General features: G+C 40.2%; 1 protein-coding gene across 8 annotated transcripts in view; it reads right to left on the bottom strand.

Annotated features, from left to right (window-relative positions):
- The window catches only part of RYR2 (ryanodine receptor 2), a 795,071-nt gene that overhangs the window by 5,395 nt on the left and 766,114 nt on the right, over positions 1-23,562 (bottom strand). For all 8 annotated transcript variants that reach the window (XM_050770606.1, XM_050770614.1, XM_050770624.1 and 5 more), the window contains 4 exons: positions 22,561-22,707; positions 19,789-19,923; positions 9,204-9,360; positions 210-274 (listed from right to left, as the gene is read on the bottom strand). In XM_050770606.1, the coding sequence (XP_050626563.1) occupies positions 210-274; positions 9,204-9,360; positions 19,789-19,923; positions 22,561-22,707 (504 nt within the window). The remainder of the gene's footprint in view (positions 1-209; positions 275-9,203; positions 9,361-19,788; positions 19,924-22,560; positions 22,708-23,562) is intronic.

The following is a 23,562-nucleotide window of genomic DNA, read 5'->3' as shown; positions in this document are numbered from 1 at the left end:
TGTTTGCATGCACGTGGGGTCCACCACGGTTTCAGCCGACCACGCTGTTCAACTATATGTATTGCTTGAATGGAAAACAGGCTAGTGAAACCACGAGTTGTGCCCTTTCCCCTCCTCCTTCCCACATTCATGATTCTCTCCATAAAGGCAGTAAGGAAAGCCAGGGCCCAGGACAACAAGAAGGCTGAGTCATGAATGGAGAAGCTTACCTCCATGTCTTCTTTGACTTGTTCCTGTTGGTCTCTTAGTTCTCCAAAAGCATCGATAATTAGACCTGGTGTTAAATAAAAACACAATTTAATCTTTCTCAAGCAATGAATAATTCAGTTCCTTGGCTGATCCCCTCAGGGAAAGGGGAGATGTACAACTACTTTGCAAAAATGCTCAGAACATGGTAAACGTGACTACATATCCGATACTCATAGGAGAAGGGAGGCAGTGTTCTCTCCTTGGGGGCAGAAGTACGTGCAGTTACTGCGACATAAGCTCACTGAAAGAGTGTTTTAAAATGAAGTGACAGCAGGAAAAACCTTTTGTTAACTTGGCATATACAGATGTTATTACATACTTCATGCTGAAAAAGAGCAGCTGAGGTTTATGGGTAAGTACAGAAAGCTCCACTAATAAGATTTTTCAAGTACTAATGTAGAAATAAAACATGACCACTTAAACGAAGAAATTTGCCTCAAGTCACTTTTTTTTTTTTTTTTTTTTTTTTTTTCGAGACAGTCTTGCTCTGTCACCCAGGCTGGAGTGCAGTGATGCAATCACAGCTCACTGCAGCCTCAACCTCATGGGCTCAAGTGATCCTCCTGCCTCAGCTTCCCAAGTAGCTAGCGTTACAGGTGCATACCACCACACCCTGCTAATTTCTGTTTGTAGAGACAGGGTTTCATCATGTTGACCAGGCTGGTCTCGAACTCCTGGGCTCAAGCGATCTTCTGGCCTCAGCTTCCCAAAGTGTTAGGATTACAGGCATGAGCCATGGTGCCAGGCCTCAAATCACTTTTTTTCACAAGTCCCTTATAAGTAAGCTTCCATAATTTCATTGACTGTGGCAATCAGAAACACTGCGTTGTTTTAAGCTCCTTTTCTCTCCTGAGACCTGCTGGCTTCATACTTTCTTCCAAGTTATCTTATAACTTTGCCCTCTTAGAAAACACATGATTTTTACACTCAATAAGAGCACAATGAATGAATTATGAGTCCCTTAAACTTGTCCATGGTACTTTACTAAAAAATAGTGTCATTTGATGTCTGTGGAATTTAGATTGTCACATTTACAGACATTTAATTCAAGCCAGGATAAATGTGTTAAGCAGAAAAGATAACATGACATTTCGGAGAGAGAAAAACACCACACTCCAAGTTGCCCAGAAGTAAAAGGAAGAACTAGTGGGTCAATACCAACACTGTGTTTGCAAGGGGTCTGGATCCAGATTGCCTGGGTATAGATGGATTCCAGCCCTGTTTAGCTGTGCACTTCGGCCAAGTTCCTTTGACTTATTGTGGCTCAGTTACTTCACACATAAAAGCACAATTCTCATAAGGTTGGTGAAATGGTAAAATTAGTTAATACATGTGCTCGGCAGATAGTAGGTACTCAACAATGATACTATTAATAGTGTTACAGTTATTTATAAACCATTGACTATGCATCAAGTATTATACTGGGTACTTGAATGTATGTCCTTTTTTATTATACTTTAAGTTCTGGGGTACATGTGTAGAATGTGCAGATTTGTTACACAGGTATACATGTGCTATGGTGGTTTTTGCTGCACCCATCAACTCGTCATCTACATTAGGTATTTCTCCTAATGCTATCCCGACCCCCCAACAGGTCCTGGTGTGTGATGCCCCACTGTGTCCATGTGTTCTCATTGTTCAACTCCCACTTATGAGTGAGAACATGTGGTGTTTGTTTTCTGTTCTTGTGTTAGTTTGCTGAGAATGATGGTTTCCAGCTTCATCCACGTCCCTGCAAAGGACATGAACTCATCCTTTTTATGGCTGCATAGTATTCCATGGTGTATATGTGGCACTTTTTAAAATCTAGTCTATCATTGATGGGCATTTGGGTTGGTTCCAAGTCTGCTATTGTGAACAGTGCCACAATAAACATGCGTGTGCATGTGTTTTTATAGTAGAATGATTTATAATTCTTTGGGTATATGCCCAGTGATGCAATTGCTGGGTCAAATGGTATTTCTAGTTCTAGATCCTTGAGGAATCGCCACAATGTCTTCTACAATGGTTGAACTAATTTACACTCCCACAAACAATGTAAAAGTGTTCCTGTTTCTGCACATCATCTCCAGCATCTGTTGTTTCCTGACTTTTTAATGATTGCCATTCTAACTGGCATAAAATGGTATCTCATTGTGGTTTTGATTTGCATTTCTTCAATGACAAGTGATGAGCTTTTATTCATGTTTGTTGGCTGCATAAATGTCGTCTTTTGAGAAGTGTCTGTTCATATCCTTCACCCACTTTTTGATGGGGCTGTTTGTTTTATTTTTGTAAAGTTGTTTAAGTTCTTTGTAGATTCTGGATATTAGCTGTATATCAGATGGAGAGACAGCAAAAAGTTTTCTCCCATTCTGGAGGTTGCCTGTTCACTCTGATGATAGTTTCTTTTGCTGTGCAGAAGCTCTTTAGTTTAATTAGATCCCATTTGTCAATTTTGGCTTTTGTTGCCATTGCTTTTGGTGTTTTAGTCATGAAGTCTTTGCCCATGCCTATGTCCTGAATGGTATTGCCTAGGTTTTTTCTAGGGATTTTATGGTTTAAGGTCTTATGTTTAAGTCTTTAATCCATCTTGAGTTAATTTTTGTATAAGTTGTAAGGAAGGAATCCAGTTTCAGCTTTCTGCATATGGCTAGCCAGTTTTCCCAACACCATTTATTAAATGGGGAATCCTTTCCCCAGTGCTTCTTTTTGTCAGGTTTGTCAAAGATCAGATAGTTGTAGATGTGTAGTGTTGTTTCTGAGGCCTCTGTTTTGTTTCATTGTTCTATATATCTGTTTTGGTACCAGTACCATGCTGTTTTTGTTACTGTAGCTTTGTAGTATAGTTTGAAGTCAGGCAGTGTGATGACTCCAGCTTTGTTTTTTCTGCTTAGGATTGTCTTGGCTATGTGGGCTCTTTTTTGGTTCCATATGAAATTTAAAGTAGTTTTTTTCCCAATTCTGTGAAGAAAGTCAATGGTAGCTTGATGAGGATAGCATTGAATTTATAAATTACTTTGGGCAGTATGGACATTTTCACGACACTGATTCTTCCTATCCATGAGCATGGTATGTTCTTCCATTTGTTTGTGTCCTCTCTTATTTCCTTGAGTGGCAGTTTGTAGTTCTCTTTGAAGAGGTCCTTCACATTCCTTGAAAGTTGTATTCCTAGGTATTCTATTCTCTTTGTAGCAGTTGTGAATGGGAGTTCACTCATGATTTGGCTGTTTGTCTATTATTGGTGTATAGGAATGCTTGTGATTTTTGCACATTGATTTTTTATCCTATGACTTTACTGAAGTTGCTTATCAGTGTAAGGAGATTTTGGGCTGAGATGATGGGATTTTCCAAATATACAATCATGTCATCTGCAAACAGACAATTTGACTTTCTCTGTTACTAACTGAATAGCCTTTATTTCTTTGTTTTACCTGATTGCCCTGGCCAGAACTTCCAACACTATGTTGAATAGGAGTGGTGAGAGAGGACATTCTTGTCTTGTGCCAGTTTTCAAAGGGAATGCTTCCAGCTTTTGGCCATTCAGCATGATACTGGCTGTGGGTTCATCATAAATAGCTCTTATTATTTTGAGATACCTTCCATCAATACCTAGTGTATTGAGAGTTTTCAGCATGAAGGGCTGTTGAAGTTTGTCGAAGGCCTTTTCTGCATCTATTGAGATAATCATGTGGTTTTTGTCATTGGTTCTGTTTATGTGATGGATTACGTTTATTGACCTGCATATGTTGAACCAGCCTTGCATCCCAGGGATGAAGCCGACTTGATTGTGGTGGATAAGCTTTTTGATGTGCTGCTGGATTTGGTTTGCCAGTTATTTATTGAGGATTTTCACATTGATGTTCATCAGGGATATTGCCCTGAAATTTTCTTTTTTTGTTGGGTCTCTGCCAGGTTTTGGTATCAGGATGATTCTGGTCTCATAAAATGAGTTAGGGAGAATTCCCTCTTTTTCTATTGTTGGGAATAGTTTCAGAAGGAATGGTACCAGCTCCTCTTTGTACCTCGAGTAGAATTCAGTTGTGAATCTGTCAGGTCCTGGACTTTTTTGGTTGGTAGGCTATTAATTACTGCCTCAATTTCAGAACTTGTTATCGATCTATTCAGGGATTCAGCTTCTTCCTGGTTTAGTCTTGGGAGGGTGTATGTGTCCAGGAATTTATCCATTTCTTCTAGATTTTCTAGTTTATTTGCGTAGAGGTGTTTATAGTATTCTCTGATGGTAGTTTGTATATGTATGGGATCGGTGATGATATCCCCTTTATAATTTTGTATTGCATCTATTTGATTCTTCTCTCTTTTCTTCTTTGTTAGTCTGGCTAGTGGTCTATCTATTTTGTTGATCTTTTCAAAAAACCAGCTCCTGGATCCACTGATTTTTTGAAGGGTTTTCCCTTTCTCTATCTCCTTCAGTTCTGCAGTGATCTTAGTTATTTCTGGTTTTTTTTTTTTTTTTTTTTTTTTTTGATGGAGTCTTGCTCTGTCGCTCAGGCTGGAGTGCAGTGGCACGATCTTGACTCACTGTCTTAGTTATTACTTGTCTTCTGCTAGCTTTTGAATTTGTTTGCTCTTGCTTCTCTAGTTCTTTTAATTGTGATGTTAGGGTGTCAATTTTAGATCTTTCCTGCTTTCTCTTGTGGGCATTTAGTGTTATAAATTTCCCTCTACACACTGCTTTATATGTGTCCCAGAGATTCTGGCACGTTGTATCTTTGTTCTCATCAGTATCAAAGAACATCTGTATTTCTGCCTTAATTTCGTTACTTACCCAGTAGTCATTCAGAAGCAGGTTTTTCAGTTTACATGTAGTTGTGCGGTTTTAAGTGAGTTTCTTAATCCTGAGTTCTAATTTGATTGCACTGTGGTCTGAGAGACTCTTTGTGAGGATTTCCATTCTTTCGCATTTGCTGAGGAGCGTTTTGCTTCCAATTATGTGGTCAATTTTAGAGTAAGTGTGAATTGGTACTGAGAAGAATGTATATTCTGTTGATTTGGGGTGGAGAGTTCTGTAGATGTCTGTTAGGTCTGCTTGGTCCAGAGGTGAGTTCAAGTCCTGGATATCCTTGTTAATTTTCTCTCATTGATCTAATATTGACAGTGGGGTGTTAAAGTCTCTCACTATTATTGTGGGGAGTCTAAGTCTCTTTGTAAGTCTCTAAGAATTTGTTTTATGAATCTGGGTGCTCCTGTATTGGGTACATATATATTCAGGATAGTTAGTTCTTCTTGTTGCATTGATCCCTTTACCATTATGTAATGCCCTTCTTTGTCTCTTTTGACCTTTGTTGGTTTAAAATCTGTTTTATCAGAGACTAGAATTACAATCCTTGCTATTTTTTTCTTTCCATTTGCTTGGTAAATATTCCTCCATCCCTTTATTTTGAGCCCATGTGTGTCTTTGCACATGAGATGGGTCTCCTGAATACAGCACATTGATGGGTCTTGACTCTTTATCCAATTTGCCAGTCTGTGTCTTTTAATTTGGGCATTTAGCCTGTTTATATTTAAGGTTAATATTGTTATGTGTGAACTTGATCCTGTCATTATGATGCTAGCTAGTTATTTTTCCCGTTAGTTCATGCAGTTTCTTCATAGTGTCAATGGTCTTTACAATTTGGTGTGTTTTTGCAGTGGCTGGTACCGGTTGTTCCTTTCCATTTTTAGTGCTTCCTTCAGGAGCTCTTGTAAGGCAGGCCTGCTGGTGACAAAATCTCTCAGCATTTGCTTGTCTTTAAAGGATTTTATTTCTCCTTCACTTATGAAGCTTAGTTTGGCTGGATGTGAAACTCTGAGTTGAATATTCTTTCCTTTAAGAATGTTGAATATTTGCCCCCACTCTCTTCTGGCTTGCAGGGTTTTTACAGTGAGATCTGCTATTAGTCTGATGGGCTTCCCTTTGTGGGTAACCCGACCTTTCTCTCTGGCTGCCCTTAACATTTTTTCCTTCATTGCAACCTTGGTGAATCTGACCATTATGTTCTTGGGGTTGCTCTTCTCAAGGAGTATCTTTGTGGTGTTCTCTGGATTTCCTGAATTTGAATATTGGTCTGCCTTGCTAGGTTGGGGAAGGTCTCCTGGATAATATCCTGAAGAATGTTTTCCAACTTGGTTCCATTCTCCTGTCACTTTCAGGTACACCAGTCAAACGTATATTTGGTCTTTTCACATAGTCCCATATTTCCTGGAGGATTTGTTCATTTCTTTTCACTCTTTTTTCTCTAATCTTGTCTTCCCACTTTATTTCATTGAGTTCACCTTCAATCTCTGATATCCTTTCTTCTGCTTGATGGATTCAGCTATTGGTACTTGTGTATGCTTCATGAAGTTCTCATGCTGTGTTTTTCAGCTCCATCAGGTCATTTATGTTCTCCTCTAAACTGGTTATTCTAGTTAGCAATTTCTCTAACCTTTTTTCAAAGTTCTCAGCTTCATTGCATTGGGTTAGAAAATGCTCCTTTAGCTCGGAGGAGTTTGTTATTACCCACCTTCTGAAGCTTACTTCTGTCATTTTGTCAAACTCATTCTCCATCCAGTTTTGTTCCCTTGTTGGCAAGAAGTTGTGATATTTGGAAAGAAGAGGTGTGCCAGCTTTTGGAATTTTCAGCCTTTTTGTGCTGGTTTCTCCCCATCTCCATGGATTTATCTACCTTTAGTCTTTGATGTTGGTGACCTTCGGATGGAGTCTCTTTGAGTGCATGTCCTTTTTGTTGATGTTGATACTATTCCTTTCTGTTTGTTAGTTTTCCTTCTAATAGGCCCCTCTGCTGCAGGTCTGCTGGAGTTTGCTGGAGGTCCACTCCAGACCCTGTTTGCCTGGGTATCACCAGTGGAGGCTGCAGAACAGCAAAGATTGCAGGATGTTCCTTCCTCTGGAAGCTTCTTCCCAGAGGCGCACCCACCAAATGTCAGCCAGAGCTCTCCTGTATGAGGTGTCTGTTGGCCCCAGTCAGGATACATGGGGGTCAGGGACCCACTTCAGGAGGCAGTCTGTCCCTTATTAGAGCTCGAACACTATGCTGGGAGATCTGCTGTCTTCACAGCTGTCAGGCAGGGACATTTAAGTCTGTTGAAGCTGCACCCACAGCCACCCCTTCCCCCAGGTGCTCTGTCCCAGGAAGATGAGGGTTTTATCTCTAAGTACCTGACTGGGGTTGCTGTCTCTTTTTTCAGAGATGCCCTGCCCAGAGAGAAGGAATCTAGAGAGGCAGTCTGGCCGCAGCGGCCTTGCTGAGCTGCAGCGGGCTCCACCCAATTCCAACTTCCCAGTGGCTCTGTTTACATTGTGAGGCTAAAACTGCTTACTCATGCCTCAGCAATGGCAGATGGCCCTCCCCTGACCAAGCTGGAGCAACCGAGGTCAACCTCATAGCACTGTGCTAGCAGTGAGAATTTCAAGCCAGTGGATCTTTGCTTGCTGGGGTCCGTGGGGGTGGGACCTGCCGAGCCAGACCACTTGGCTCCCTGGCTTCAGATATCCTTCTGGGGGAGTGAATGGTTCTGTCTCGCTGGTGTCCCAGGTGCCACTGGGGTATGAAAAAAACTTCTGCAGCTAGCTTGGTGCCTGCCCAAATAGCCACCCAGTTTTGTGCTTGAAACCCAGGGCCCTGGTGGCGTAGGCAGTGGAGGGTATCTCCTGGTCTGCTGGTTGCAAAGACTGTGGGAAAAGCACGGTATCTGGGCTGGAGTGCACCATTCCTCCCGGTACAGTCTCTCACGGTTTCCCTTGGCTAGAGGAGATTCCCCAACCCCTTGTGCTTCCCAGGTGAGGTGACACCCCACCCTGCTTCTGCTCACCCTCTGTGGGCTGCACCCCTTGTCCAACCAGTCCCAGTGAGATGAACTGGGTACCTCGGTTGGAAATGCAGAAATCAGCCGCCTTCTGCATTGATCTTGCTGGGAACTGCAGTCTGGAGCTGTTCATATTCGGCCATCTTGCCAGCTACCCCCCCTTTTTTTTTTTTGGAGATGGGGTTTTGCTCATCACCCAGGCTGGAATGCAATGGTGCGACCTCTGCTCACTGCAACCTCCTCCTCTGGGGTTCAAGTGATTCTTCTGCCTCAGCCTCCCAAGTAGCTGGGATTATAGGTTCATACCACCACACCAGGCTAAGTTTTGTATTTTTAGTAGAGACAACGTTTCACCATGTTGGCCAGGCTAGTCTTGAACTCCTGACCTCAAGTGATCCACCTGCCTCAGCCTCTCAAAGTGTTGGGATTACAGGCGTGAGCCACCGTGCTTGGCCTGTATGTCATTTAAAAAATTCTCAACAACCATAGGGCTTAGAAGTTGTTGTTGTTGGTGGTGGGTTTGTGTGTGTGTGTGGTTTTTGAAATGGAGTTTCATTCTTCTTGCCCAGGCTGGAGTGCAATGATGTGATCTCAGCTCACCGCAACCTCCACCTCCTGGGTTCAAGCAGTTCTCCTGCCTCAGCCTCTCAGGTAGCTGGGATTACAGGCGTGTGCCACCATGCCTGGCTAGTTTTGTATTTTTAGTAGAGATGGGGTTTCACCATGTTGGTCAGGCTGGGCTCTAGCTCCTAACCTCAAATGATCCACCTGCCTCAGCCTCCCAAAGTCCTTGGATTATAGGCATGAGCCACCGCACCCAGCTGGCTTAGAAGTTTAAAGGGTTAAATGGCTCATCCACCCAAGATTGTAAAGCTGGGGTTCATGAGTCTGAAACCCAGAGGTGAGAATCAAACCAAGGAAAGTGCCCTTTCCATTATGTTATTTGAAAGAAGACAAAATAACACTGTATCTTCCATTCATACCAGGGTTCCATGCTGCTTTACCTTTCCCCCTGTAGACTGCACGATGAAGAAATACTGAAAGGAAAAGTTTGATTTGGCTTTGCCAGGAAACACTTGATGTTATTACCCTACCTTGAATATTAACTTCAGCAATATGTGGCTCAAATTCTAGATGTTATCAGCTTCAGCGAGGATGACACTTACCTTGTATTATGGCCAAGAGAATGACAATAACAAAGAAGAAGAAAGTGATGTCAAAGATGATTCGATAGATCTCATATTCATCTCCTGCTGGGTCTTCGATTTCATCCCCGATCCCTCCTCCGGCACGAACTCCAACATACATGTGGAACATATAGCACTGGAAAAAAGACATGGTATCACTTCTTGGAGGGACATTACCCATTTTTATTCTCGACAAACCCGAGTTCTCTCTGTAGTTCCTAATCCTCACTCTGGAAGTGAGAATTATTGCATTCTATATTGCCTCTTTTTGTTTCAATATTTGTAGCTGTGACGCAAACACTTGGCTTTTGCATGTTGCTGTCTTTTAAACAAAAGTGTACACTGCATACTCTGCCTAGCACTTTCTCTCTCACTTTGGAGAAAATGGAAAATTTTCTAGTATCTTGTGTCTTGTATCTAGTATCTTGGCTAGTATCTTGACTCTGAACCATCTGTTCTAATTCTAAATAATCATATTATGAACACATTAAGGGACATACGACTATATTGCATTGTTCAGTTATTTTGGACATAACAGACACTGGAAAGGTGAGGTAGTAAGATGGAATCTTAGAAATTAAGCTAGAAGAAAACATACTAATGCCCTCCCCTCACCTAGTATATATGAAAGACGATGCTGAAATTCTTTTCTACTTTAATATCTACTATAAAAAAGAGAGGAGACCTGAGGAAGAAAGAGAATCTTATTGTTTAAATCCTAAAACATCAAAGCCACCAACAAATACAGCTGCCTGTGCCTACTGCTAAAATACGAGGGGTTCATTAGAGTGCATTTTAGGGCAGTGTTCTCAGCCTCAGCACCAGTGACATTTTTGGCTGGATAATTCTTTGGGCAGGGGCTATCCTGTGCACTGTACACTATTTTTAAAAGATCCCTTGGTCTCTACCCCTTAGATACCAATAGCACCCTACCTCATAATGACAATAACAGATATCTCCAGATACCAAATGTCCTGGGGGCGGGGTGGGGGGTAGTGAGGAATGAAGTCATGCTGGATTGAGAGTCACTGGCTTGGAGCATCCAATATTTTACCCTCATTTAAGCTGAGTCCAAACTCCTTTTTCAGGCCCTTGAATTTAGCCACACTCACCTTTCCCAAAAACCTCCCCCTCCGCTCTCTCCACTCTTCATACCTCCTCCAAATGAACTATTCCTGATTCCAGATCTTTGCTCGTACATTCTCCTTCTCTTGCAATAGCCTTTTCCATTCTTACCCCATTCCTACTCATCCTGTAGGGCCTAAATTAATAATCCTTCTTCTGAGATTTTCTTAGACTGTCCCAGATACCCTGACTTAATGGATGTGTCACCCATCAATTCAAAACCTAGTTAGTTGCTGCTGACCAGAACAAAGGGGACAAAAGCCTAAACACAGAAACACCACACTCTTCTGCTTCTCTTCATTTCTGGCCATTGCTTCCCAGTCTCCTTTGCCAAATCTTCCTCATCTCCCTGTGGCTTCATGAACAGTTGCTCCAGGACTGGATTCTTTGACCTTTTTCCTTCTAGGACACTCCCTTGGGGGAAGCTTCCCGGTTTCATGGCTTTGAGTTTCATCTCTGTGCCAATTACACTCATTTCTATTTCCAGGCTGAAGCTTTTTCTTGAATTCCACACTTGGATATCCAGCTTGCTTGTTTTTTTGTTGTCTATTTCATTCCCCTAGGACTGACTGCATTCCAACAAGAAATGTTTTGATTATTACTCTGTTGCCAGTGCCTTACCATGAGCACATGGTCAGTCCTCAAATCATTTGTGGGATGAATGAGGAGCAAGACCTGCTGTTTTCATGGAGCCTTCACTGCCTCAACCCACAGATCTCACATTCTCAGGACACTTGGAAAAGCACAATGTGTAGGCAAAGAGCAGCCAACAAGGTGATACCAAAATGCTCACAGTTCAACTCTGAGTTCAACAGCTGATAGATCTGTTAGATGCAGAGGAGAAAAAGTCTCCTAGGTTAGATGGCTGGAATTTAGGGAACGGAATTAAATGTGTAAAAATTTGGAAATTTAAATTTCCAAATTTAAATTTGGAAACATTTTATCAGCCTGGCATACAAGGATGAGATTGGGCACGTTCAGGGTGGAATGGTCGTAGACTCAGCCTGGCATATAATAAACAGCATTACAAGGCTAGCTCAGCCAGTGCCCACCCAAGATCTGGTCCAGAGCCCAGGTTAGGGGTCTCTTTTGCAGAAAGGCCCAGGAGATCCTTAGAGCCAGATTAGCCTGATGGGGTCTAAGCCTAACCTCATCTCAGAGCCTCCTGGATGGGAGAACATTCTGGGTTCCTGGTACTACCTACTGAATCAATCTCTGGAAGTAAAATCTTACAGACCATCCATCACTTAAAAAAAAAAAAATCCTGAAGCCACTGCTGTAGTTTCTCAAAGCTTGGTGCTTGAAACTGCTAATAGTGAATCTGTGAGAAGGGGAAACTATTTTCACCATATACTGAGGCATACTGTTTGCATTTGTTTTACCACACATTTCTTATTTTTATTAAGTAAGAATTGGATTGCCTTTCTTTTTTTTTCTTCTTCTTCTTCTTCTTTTTTTTTTTTTTTTTTTTGATGGAGTCTTGCTCTGTCTCCCAGGCTAGAGTACAATGGTGCATTCTCCACTCACTGCAACCTCTGACTCCCGGGTTCAAGCGATTCTCCTGCCTCAGCCTCCTGAGTAGCTGGGATTACAGGTGCCTGCCACCATGCCCAGCTAATTTTCGTATTTTTAGTAGAGATGGGGTTTCACCATGTCGGCCAGGCTGGTCTCGAACTCCTGACCTCAGGTGATCCGCCTGCCTCGGCCTCCCAAAGTGCTCGGATTACAGGCGTGAGTCACCACGCCCAGCCTGGATTACTTTTCTCCAAATCTGTGTCTTCATTTGTATTTAATTGTGACTACAGGAAATCAATAAAGAGTAGTTAACGCAGCTTCTTTCCCCTTTAGTTAGACCATCTTTCCCATTGCTCATGTTTCCTTGACTTCACAAGTAGCTTTGTGCTTGCAACTCCCCTCCGGGGATTTCTCTGAGGACTCAGTTTGGATAGTATACCTGGCTCTGGACTGGTACTCCTCTATGTCAAGTTCTGGTCCCCTGGGTCCCCATTCCAATCCCCACAGTGAACCAACAGTGGATTGTGCAGTTCCCAGTCCAGGTCTTGGAATGTCCTAGCTCTCCATCCCTGCTTGTTATGTGTGACAGCACTAGTGGCTGAGATCACCCAGCAACTGATGGAGGAACTGATCATCCATCAGTTCCTCTTGGTGATTCCTGCTGACCAAGACTCTTGGTCTTGCATTTGGGAGTCGTTGGGTCTTGGGCTATAATTTGGCTTCCCATATAGGTGTTTGTCTAGGGAAGAGACAACTTGTTGCATTAACTCTTAATGAGTAGCATGTTGGTATTGTGACTTATACATCAGACTTATGTAATACTGGTTAATGTGAGTCTGTCCCCAAAAGGATGATTCACTTGTAGTTTCTAGACATGTAATGTTGAAGATAGGACCATGGAATGAGGCTAAATTACCAAGGAAAATGTTTCCTTCTTTGCAGATCCCTTGTCAGTCATCTAACCAACCTTTCCTGGAAATACCCTTCCTCACTGCTCTCCTTCATTTTACATCAGCTTTATGCACTGTGATGAAGGGATGCCAGCAGAGATCAACAGTGGATTTAACAGTCATGCTGAAAAGAGAGTCTTGTGCATTTGATTATTTAGGCTTAATAAATTACCAAATTTAAAAAGAATAAAATGTAGAGTTCACCTGTGGGATGTTGATACTGATTTTCCCAGCCTCATCCTTTACTACCTGGTCAGCCCTAGACAATTGTATGTAGTTGGCTGTGGTGTTGGAATAGGAGATATGTGGTGAATAACTTCTAATACGTGGCTGTCAGACTGTCAGCTACCAAATTATCCTGCTGCAACTGAAAATCCTTTTATCCACCTTTCTTCTCATAGAATCAGCCTAAACCTGATAATGAGGGCTGGAAGTGGAGAGAAGTAATTCTGTGAGACAAAAAGATAAGCTGCTTTCAGACAATCTGAGTAATGAGTTAGGAAGGTGCCTGGTCCTACAAAAATTGAGAAGAGGAAGTTGTTGATTCCCAAGACATTATAGTCTGCGGCTTCCCTCCCTTATCCATCTCCTAAATGGATTCATTCTGAGGTTGATCATAGTTTCTATGGGTTTTAGGGAACACTAAGGGTCAGCTGCTGGTGAAAATCCTTATGAGACCTTCATCTTGGCAAAAAAAAAAAAAAAAAAAAAAAAAAAAAAAAAGGGAAACATGAGGAGAGACTTTGGAGAGAGAACTAGAGAGACAGATTATTTGTTGGGAAGGTAGGGTAAAATAAGTGACGACAATTAAGTGAGGTAATTTAGAACAATTACCCAAGTAAGTTTATTTCCCTAGGAGTGTACTTTTCATCTTAATCACCTGCAAAGCTATTTTTCCCCAAGTGCATAGGTCTTGACACCTTCCCTGCAGCCTCTGGTTCGGGGGTCCCTCTCCGTCTGAGACGAACATCCTCCTTTATGTCAAGTCAGTCTCCCTGGCTATCTAGTGACAATCATCTTTTTAACTTGGACTTTACATCATTTTTCACTTTTCCCTCCTACGTTCTTGTAGAGGAGGTTCAAGTTCTATCAGGATACTGCTGGTTTAATTAGATTCTCAGGCTCAAAATATCCTAATCTGGAAAAAAAAAAAAAAAAAAAAAATCCCCGTGTGACTTGTCTATAACACTGCAGCTATGGCGCCACCTACTGTAAATTATGAAAAGCAGAAGGGCGAGTTGCCTACTTGGAAAACCTAAAATGTTCTCTCAGATCCACAGAAAACAACAAAGAAACTCAGGATGAAGTGAATACAGTGTGACATGAGTGAGGAAAATTTATCTCAAGAGAGAATATAGACATCGCCCTGTGAAAGGAAATGTTCAAGAGACTGTCATAAAGAAAGGATTATCTTTGGAGAACTAAATTAAAGAAACGAAATCTTTGTTTCCTATTCTGTGCCGCTTTCTTGCTGGCAGGCTGGTTTTAATAAGCCTCTACTTTGAAAGTGCACTACTGTAAGTCATCAGTTATATTTTAAATTTTGTTGGCTTTTTAAAGAAGCCCCTGCACAAGTACTAGTAAGAAGCAAATCAAAAGCAAGTGTTTGGACACTACAATTGGAACGTCAATCTAGGTAATGTGGCCTCCGTTCCCATGTGGGAGTTTTTAGGGACAATCACTGGGATATGAGCTTGTGTAATGCTACAGAGACTCCTGTCTGGTGTGACTGGTTGGCAGCAGCACGTCATTGTGAATGAGCTAGGGATGAAAAAGTGACTTGTATCTTGGAACTGAGTTTTCTCTTGCAGGGAGGAAACATCTAAGACATATACTCACCCCAGTCAAAGACAAGATAGTAAGTTTATTGTTACGTGTAGAAATATAAAAACCTACAACAGAGCTGGTCATAAATAGTCTTACTCATGAGGACAGAAATCCCTGAAACTGAAGAAAATCTAGGCTCTAGTTAAGTCCATAGTTCAAAACATCAACAGGTCGTATTTCCTCACTGGAACCAAGTTTCTCTGTCTTCTGTATTCATGCCCCATGAAATTGGGCAAAATCAACCAGGTGAAGGCAGTTGTCTTCCTAAGCAAAATTAACAAAAGTAATGGAAATGCATACTGAGAGTGAGGTTCAAAATGTAGTCGTCTAAGGATCCTATGATTACAACTTGAATGGGGTCAACTATGATGACTGCACAATAAAAGGAGAGACCAGGATGTTGCCGGGGTCTCCCTGTGGTATAAAAGGGAGATCTAAAGTCACATATTGTTCTCACTACCTGACACAGGTCACTGAATGTCACAATCTGAAATCATTCCTATTTTTCTATTAATTTTTAGCAATTCTCTGAGCATCATACTCTTTAGGAATACATGACCTAAGTAAACTTTCTGCTCTGAGGCTGGTAGATATTGAGATTTATAAATTTGGTGGGGCCGGGCGCGGTGGCTCAAGCCTGTAATCCCAGCACTTTGGGAGGCCGAGACGGGCGGATCACGAGGTCAGGAGATCGAGACCATCCTGGCTGACATGGTGAAACCCCGTCTCTACTTTAAAAATACAAAAAACTAGCCGGGCGAGGTGGCGGGCACCTATAGTCCCAGCTACTCGGGAGGCTGAGGCAGGAGAATGGCGTGAACCCGGGAGGCGGAGCTTGCAGTGAGCTGAGATCCGGCCACTGCACTCCAGCCTGGGCGGCAGAGCGAGACTCTGTCTCAACAAAAAATAAAAATAAAAAAAAATAAAATAAAATAAAAAATAAATTTGGTCGGGTGTTTGCCCTAGAATAGTACTGAATTTCTTGGAAGTCACTGCAGGCAATGTACCTGCTGCTGCTACCTTCTGCATTGTGCCATGTAGCCTTTCCTGGCCTCCCACTCCCCTCTTGCCTTCAGGGTCACAGGATAGAGAGGCTCTGAGCATGGCTGATATTAAAGGCAGCACATGGGAGAGGAGATGAGGATCCTTGACACATCTTCAGCCCTAGGCCTGGAATGAATGAATAGGTGTGGGAGGAGGGGCAAAGTGTTGCATGTTAGTCACTCTGATGAGAGTCATCACTAGTAACGGGTCAGTCTTGTTGCAGTGAATCCAGTTTTCTTGCAGTTGCTGTTAAGTTTTTTTTAAAAAAACTTATAAATTTTTCTCTGCTTTGCGGTGTGAGAAAAGCAGCAACAGGAAGGATAGGAGATGCTTTGAAGAAGCAGACAGGTGGGCCAAATCAGGGGGTGATAGGCAGTCAGGGAAGAGGCTCCAGGCAAGGTGCATGAATTATTCGTCCAGCAATTAATCAGAGAAGAAGAGTATCAAAGGTAAATATTGCATCTCAGTCATGCCAACTTATGATGACTAAAATGGATCTCAAGTATTAAGGCACATAAATTGTGTCCATATCAATATCTTCCACTCTAGTATGATGTGACATTAAAAAGTTATTTTTATTTCCCTGTCCAGTAGCCATCTAAAGCAACTTCTCAGTTGCAGTATTTGAGCAGGGATGTTGAATCCACTATTTTTGTCTAGTATATTAAATGTTCTGTATGTAACAGGAATACTGATCCACAAGGTTTTCCAAAACTTCTGGAATTTCTGGGGCATTCTTTTCTTGGAAGATTCTAGGGAAAAGAATGAGCTTAGCAGAATTGCTATAAAGGTGCTTACCATGCAAGTTCCATGAGGGCAGAGACTGTACTTACTCAAACCTTATCCTTAACAAGTGCCTGGTATAAAACAATCACTCAAATTAGTAACAGAAGCATTAATGAAGTTACTAACTGTGAGGTAGTGTAACTTAGAGTACCGGTTGAAGAGTGTCACCTCTTCCTAACTCTGTGACTTATGACAAGTTACTCAAACTCTTGGTAGCTCAGTTTCCTCATCTGTAAAATGGGAATGATAGCAGGGCCAACCTACAGCAAAGAGTTATTAGGAGACGACTACTGAGTTAATATTTGTAAAGCTCTTGAGATAATACCTGGCACAACATCATTTATAGCCAAGTGCTATATGAGCACTTGATACATAAAAAAAATCTACAGGACTGCGGATTTGTAACTGGGATGGCATTTTCTTCCAGTTGAGGAATTAAGTGTATGGATGAACAACCATGAACATCAGAGTCCTTTCAGCTCTGACACTCCGTGTCCTCCAAGTAGGTCACTAGCACATGGAAATCACAAAGCCATATGCGTAACACCTCAGAATGGCAATAATGACAGGAAATACTGAAAATTATAGGTGATTTTTGCATGAACAATACGATTTGCTCTGCTGCCAACTATGTACGGACTGATGAGTTGAAAGCTTTTTTCCCCCTGCATTTTCCATTAACAGCATCCCTTTTTGAAGTTCTAAGCCTTCAAAAAGTTAATCTGGACCTAAGAAAAGGGAATATTTTTATGTCAGCAAGCCATTATGTATCCCCAATTTTTAAATAACCTGCAATTCATTTGAGAGTTGTTATTTATTCTCAAATATTTTTTATTAAAAAGAAAGTTGGGAAGAGAACAAAATGCCTAATATTGAAAAGCTAAAGAATGACAATCTTGTCTGAAGATCTCTAAATTAGTAAATAAAATCATATTTGTTTAAAGGAGAGGAAGGATGGGCAATTCTATATTAATGATCCCCTATGATAAAATTTTAAATACAGAAAAACTTCTTTACACAAATAAGAGATTCGGGCTATAAATAAATGGCTCAAGAACAGGCGGTGGATGAAAATGTAGCATCAGGTTTCAGCAGAGCTTCCCTCAGCCTCTGTCCTTTAATTCCTTCAGGTCAGCCACCTGTATGTTCTGTCCTCTCCTTCCTGCCAGGAAACAGTCCCTGCATGTAGTTAAACTAATTTTGGGAATAACTGAAGGCAGATTATCTTTTATAACATGGTGGGGAAAAAACTGTCTTAGACTTTAAAAAATAAAAAAATACCTCCGGTAAAAAGAAATAGTATCAGTCATTCAGACAGGAGTAAAGTCGATAAAATGAAAAGCAAACAAGTTTCTTTCTCCTGTGATCTATGGTCCTACCCCGGTAGGAATCCTTGTTCACAGTGTCCTATGAATAAATCCCTCCAGAAAAATGTTATGCATATTCTAGCATATCAAAAATATGAATTGTTGTGTATATATCATTTCACACAATGAGGATCCTATCATACTGATCAAGATCTTGTTTTTTTAAATTAAATGTAATTTAATTAAAATGTAATTTGTATGTCTCTCCATATCTGTATATATGAATTTCCCTCATTTTCAAACAGATGCATATTTGTTATGGATTTATCATAATTGACTTAATCAGGACGCTACTAATGATCATTTAGATTATTCCTAGCTTGTGAGGGCAGCTGATGTCCTTGAACATACAGAGGCTTATTTGTGAGTAAACCTTTAGGTAAATTACTAGCAGCGGAATTAATAGTTACAAATTTGATAGGTATCGCAAAACTTCTCTAAAATTGTTGTCAATTCAAATTCCCAACCAGAGTCATGAAAATGCCGATTTTTTCCCATCAATTCACCAACTATGGGTTTTAACAAACGTGAATACTTTGCAAACCTGACGGGTAAAAAGTGTTTTTTTCATTGTTTTAATTTGCATTTCTTTCACTTTGACAGAGGCTGAGCATCTTTTCAAATCTGCAAGCCCACTGCATTAATTTCACCGTGAATTGTCTGGTCATGTGATTTACTTGTTTTTCTATTGGTTTATTTCTTCTTATTGATGTGATAAGGACTTGGTAGATTAAGGAAACTGGTCCTTTGTTATGGTGTTAAAAATATTTTTCCCATTTTACCATTTGCCTTTACGACTGTACTTATTGTTGCTCTTCTTTCAAATAATATTTATGTTTTCATAGACTCTGAGTTTTATGTCATACTCAGACCCTTCTCCATATAAAAATGAGTATTACTATTATTTAAGGCATCAAATTCTGTCTTGTGATTATTCCTTCTTATCACATTAAAATATGCTCAATTGAGAATTTATTTTTATTTATAAAGCAACGTTGGTATCCATTTTTATCATTTTCCCCCAAACAGCTTGTCCATGGTACTAATGTCATTTATTAAATTATTTTTCATTTCCTTACTTCAAAAGCTATCTTTATCATCTTTTAATTTCCATGAGTATTTGCATCTGTTTCTGAACCACTCTGTCCCGCTGATTTGTCATTCTTTAGTATAAAATTATCTTAATTGTTAGTCTTTGTAATAATGGTCATTCTCTCTCATCAATCTTTTGGGCTATTTTTTCTAGAGTAATTTATGTATCATTATATCAGCCTCTATACCTACATCGCCAACACAAATGGTGTAGGTATTTTCGTGAGGAATTCACTGAAGGAAACATCTCTTTCCAGCTAGTGATATATATTTTGTCTCATGTTCCCCTTTCTGATCTAAGATCTCATGTATGATAACTTCTCATTTGCCAATATTAGAGAGATAGGTTGTAGAACGGTGATATAAAGCAATATGAAAGCTTTAACAGCTGTTGATTTTTGAAAACCAAAACCAAAAAGGCATTTAAGCCAAGATAATATAAAAGCAAAAATCAGTAGTTCTATAAAGAGATACACTTTTGAAATTTAGTAATTTCAGTTAAAGTCATTAAGGTGACAAAAAACTAAGGCTTCCAAATGTTCTCTGGGAAATAATTTTACCTGCTGTCCTGGGATATGTGAACAACAGGCTTAAGCGATGACATTACTCCTTTGAGTTCTAAGTACATTACTCAGCAATTCTAATTATTAGGCTGTGCAGCACACATGGAAAATGGACAGAAATGCTCCTTTATGTTCTGCTAAAATTGAAAACTGCTGACTCTTTAAAGAGCCGTGCAACTTTTTATTGTTTAGACTATTTTCTATTTTGCACTGTTAGAGAATAAATACACAATTACTTAGATTGCAGAAGCAGGTGACATTTTTGTTCATATGAGATCAAAGGTTATGAACTTACCGTTAGCATATCATCACATTTCATATCTGGTGTATCACCGTCTTCACTTTTATTGTAGAATTTTCGGAAAAAATTGAATGCCACCACGGTGTACAGGTACACAACAACAGCTAACAAGCCAACAGTTAATACGAGCTGGAAAGCAATGTGACAAGGGACAGGTATTAGAAATGCAGGACATGCAATTGACACATGTGGCATCTACGTGGGTGGGGAATGCTCTAGTGAGAACACAGCTGTGTTTACTAGAAGCTAATGGGATCCATAACTTATTTCTCACCTTTCTTACCCCCTCGTGCAGACATTTATTTTCATATTCTCTTTATCAAGTTGTCAGACTAAATTTTATTTATTTTATATTTTATTTTATTTTATTTTTTTTGAGATGGAATCTTGCTCTGTCACCAGGCTGGAGTGCAGTGGCGCGATCTTGGCTCACTGCAAGCTCTGCCTCCCGAGTGGCTGGGATTACACGTGTGCACCACCATGCCTGGCTAATTTTGTATTTTTAGTAGAGATGGGGTTTCTCCATGTTTGTCAGGCTGGTCTCGAACTCCCGACCTCAGGTGATCTGCCCGCCTCGGCCTCCCAAAGTGCGGGGATTACAGGCGTGAGCCACTGTGCCCTTTCTTCGTTTTATGAGGGCTATTTTCCATAATTTACATTTAATAAAACGCATTTTATTTTTATGACTGTAAATTATTTTTTAATTTTCAATCATATCCTAAATAGAAGTTGGTATTGCCCGTGAAATCTGGGGACACACAATTAGTAATAATGTATAACATAAATATTTTTTAAAACTGAGAAATCTTGCTTTGTAAACAATGACCAAAGTGAAAAACACCACAGCTAATGACCAACACTATTTTGAAGGCTATTTTTCTCAATCTGTAATTAAATGTCTCTGTTTGAAAGGTCTTTCAGCTCTATGTAATCTGTTTTTAATTCCAAATTATACTTTAATTTTTAGATAGTTATAAGTATATGATAGAATTGTAGAGTATTTTTGATAGAATATGCATATGCTAAAAATGTGGCTTTTCACCAAGTTGGTGAAAATATATTTCTAGTTTCATCACAGAAATTCTACCACGCTAACATGCCTTATCTTTATGTGTACTTTCTCTGATTACAGCAGAACTTTATGGTCTCAACTGTGACTGCCTATGCTGATTAAGTCTTTACAAAATCACTTTACAATTATCTGGAGAAAACATGTTAGCTTAACAGAGGGTTTCATTCATTTCTATAAATGAAGTACAAGGCCACTGTGAATTTCTGCATGTTTTACCTGTTAGGACTATTAAACTCTACATATTTCTGCAAATGAACATTTGAGGCCAGGTGGGGTGGCTCATGCCCGTAATCCCAGCACTTTGGGAGGGCGAGGCGGGCAGATCACCTGAGGTTCGAGACCAGCCTGGCCAACATGGTGAAACCCCATCTCTACTAAAAATAGAAAAATTAGCCAGGCATGGTGGCACGCGCCTATAATCCCAGTTATGTGGGCGGCTGAGGCAAGAGAATCACTTGAACCTAGGAGGCGGAGGTTGCAGTGAGCCGAGATCACACCACTGCATTCCAGCCTGGATGACAGAGCAAGACTCTCTTAAAAACAAACAAAAAAAGAAAATTTGATACCTCAAAAAGAAAGAAACCCCACAAAGTTCAGAAACTGAAAGTAGTGCCAGATCTTTTATGTAGAAACACACATAGATTTGGCATCTCCAGTTCTTTACTACACATACTGGGAGCTCAAACACAACTTAAGAACTGACTGGCAGATAAATAGACTTTTTGTCACTAGACCCATGACTTGCTGTGCACATCATAGCCATAAGGAGAACCTAAAGTGACATATGTAAGAATAATGTGCTGAAATTTAGAAAACTAATGATAATGGGGACTTAACTGTGGACCCAGTTCAAAGCTTTTAGAGAGGCAATTATTTTAAAATATGCTGGGCTACAAGACTCTGGAGAAGAAGGATTCTGTTAATCCAAATAACTAACACAGCATATGTTACCACCCAGTGGACACTTGAAAAATAGCAAATGAATTAATAAATGCATATTTCTGCAATACGCTTCATGATAATGGAAAGTTTTAACATTACAAACGGGTTCCATTAGAACATGCATACTTCTGCCATATGCTTCATGATAATGGAAAGTTTTAACATTACAAGCAGGTTCCATTAGAACATAAGTGCATTTTCTGGACCTAGACCAGTTTTCTTCTGAGTCAGCATGACCTTGTCAAATATGAAACATTATCCTTTTTGCTCAATTTAAAAGTAAAGCGTATAAGATAAACAGTTTAAAAATATTACATTAAAATGCAGCATCTCATATTTTACAGCTAACACAATAAGTGCATCAGGATTCTGTAACCTATTTTGGTTCCACATAACAGCAAGTGGAGCAAACACTATACCAGAAACAAAACAGTAACTAAGTTCCTGAGTGCTTAATATGTGCCAGGGGCTGTGTTAAAGCATACACATTTGTTTTTATTTCATTTTCACAAAAATCTGGTAAGGTATGTACTTTTATTATTTTCAATTAATTTATCCAAGGTCAAGTCAAGGCTTGAGTATAGGCCTAGAAGACTCTCAAACTGCTAATCCCTGCAGTTTAGAAGAGGTACAGACCCTTCCTTCCAAAAAATCTTTAAAACTGTACATTGCCATTTGAGGGATAGTTTTATTTTTCTTTATTTGTTGCTTTTTTATGTTCTGCAATGGGAAAAAAAAGATAAACTGCTTACCTGTTTGCCATTGTGAGTTACTGAGGACAAGATGGTTCTTAATGTCTTGAATCCCATAGCAATGTCGAGAAGGTGAGCAGCAAAAAAAAAGTTGTTATAGTGTCCAAGAACAGACATAGTCATATACCAGGCTAGGTAGAGGAAGGACTATTAAGACAAAATGGGGGGGAAACATGTCAGAAAATAGAATGCATGACCATTGTTATGGGTTAAGCAAAACAAGCCGGGAACAGAAAGTTAAACTCTACATGTTCTCATTCACATGTGGAATCTTAAAAAGTTAATCTCATGGAAGTAAAAAGTAGGAGAGAGGACACTAGAGATCGGGGAGAAAAAGGAGGTGTAGGAATAGGGAGAGATTTGTTAAAAGATACAAAGTTATAGCTAGATAGAAAAAATAATTTCTAGGGTTCTATACCACTGTAGGATGACGGCAGGTCACAATAATATATAGTTTCAGACAGCTAGAAGGAGGATATTAAATGTTCCCAACACAAAGAAGTGATAAATGTTAAAGAAAATGCATATACTAATTGCCCTGATCTGATTACATTATATTTATCAAAATATCACTAGGTACCTCATGAATATGTACAATTATTTGTCAATTAAAAAAATTAAAAAGCAACTCCAATTTCACTCTTATAATTACTCTATTTACTTCATCTTTGTACATTATACTTTTTTTTTTTTTTTTTTTTTGAGACAGTCTCTCGCTCTGCCACCCAGGCTGGAGTACAGTGGCCCGATCTCGGCTCATTGGAAGCTCTGTCTCCCGGGTTCCCGCCATTCTCCTGCCTCAGCCTCCTGAGTAGCTGGGACTACAGGCGCCACCACCTCGCCCGGCTAATTTTTGTATTTTTAGTAGAGATGGGGTTTCACTGTGTTAGCCAGGATGGTTTCGATCTCCTGACCTCAGGATCCGCCCACCTTGCCCCTCCCAAAGTCTGGGATTACAGGCATGAGTCACCGCGCCTGGCTCCCTATACATTTTTATAATTC

This window comes from Macaca thibetana, chromosome 1 (assembly GCF_024542745.1).
Source record: "Macaca thibetana thibetana isolate TM-01 chromosome 1, ASM2454274v1, whole genome shotgun sequence".
Classification (NCBI taxonomy): domain Eukaryota; kingdom Metazoa; phylum Chordata; class Mammalia; order Primates; family Cercopithecidae; genus Macaca; species Macaca thibetana.
Note: the sequence above shows the minus strand (reverse complement) of the source record. Positions and strands in the feature narration are given on the sequence as shown.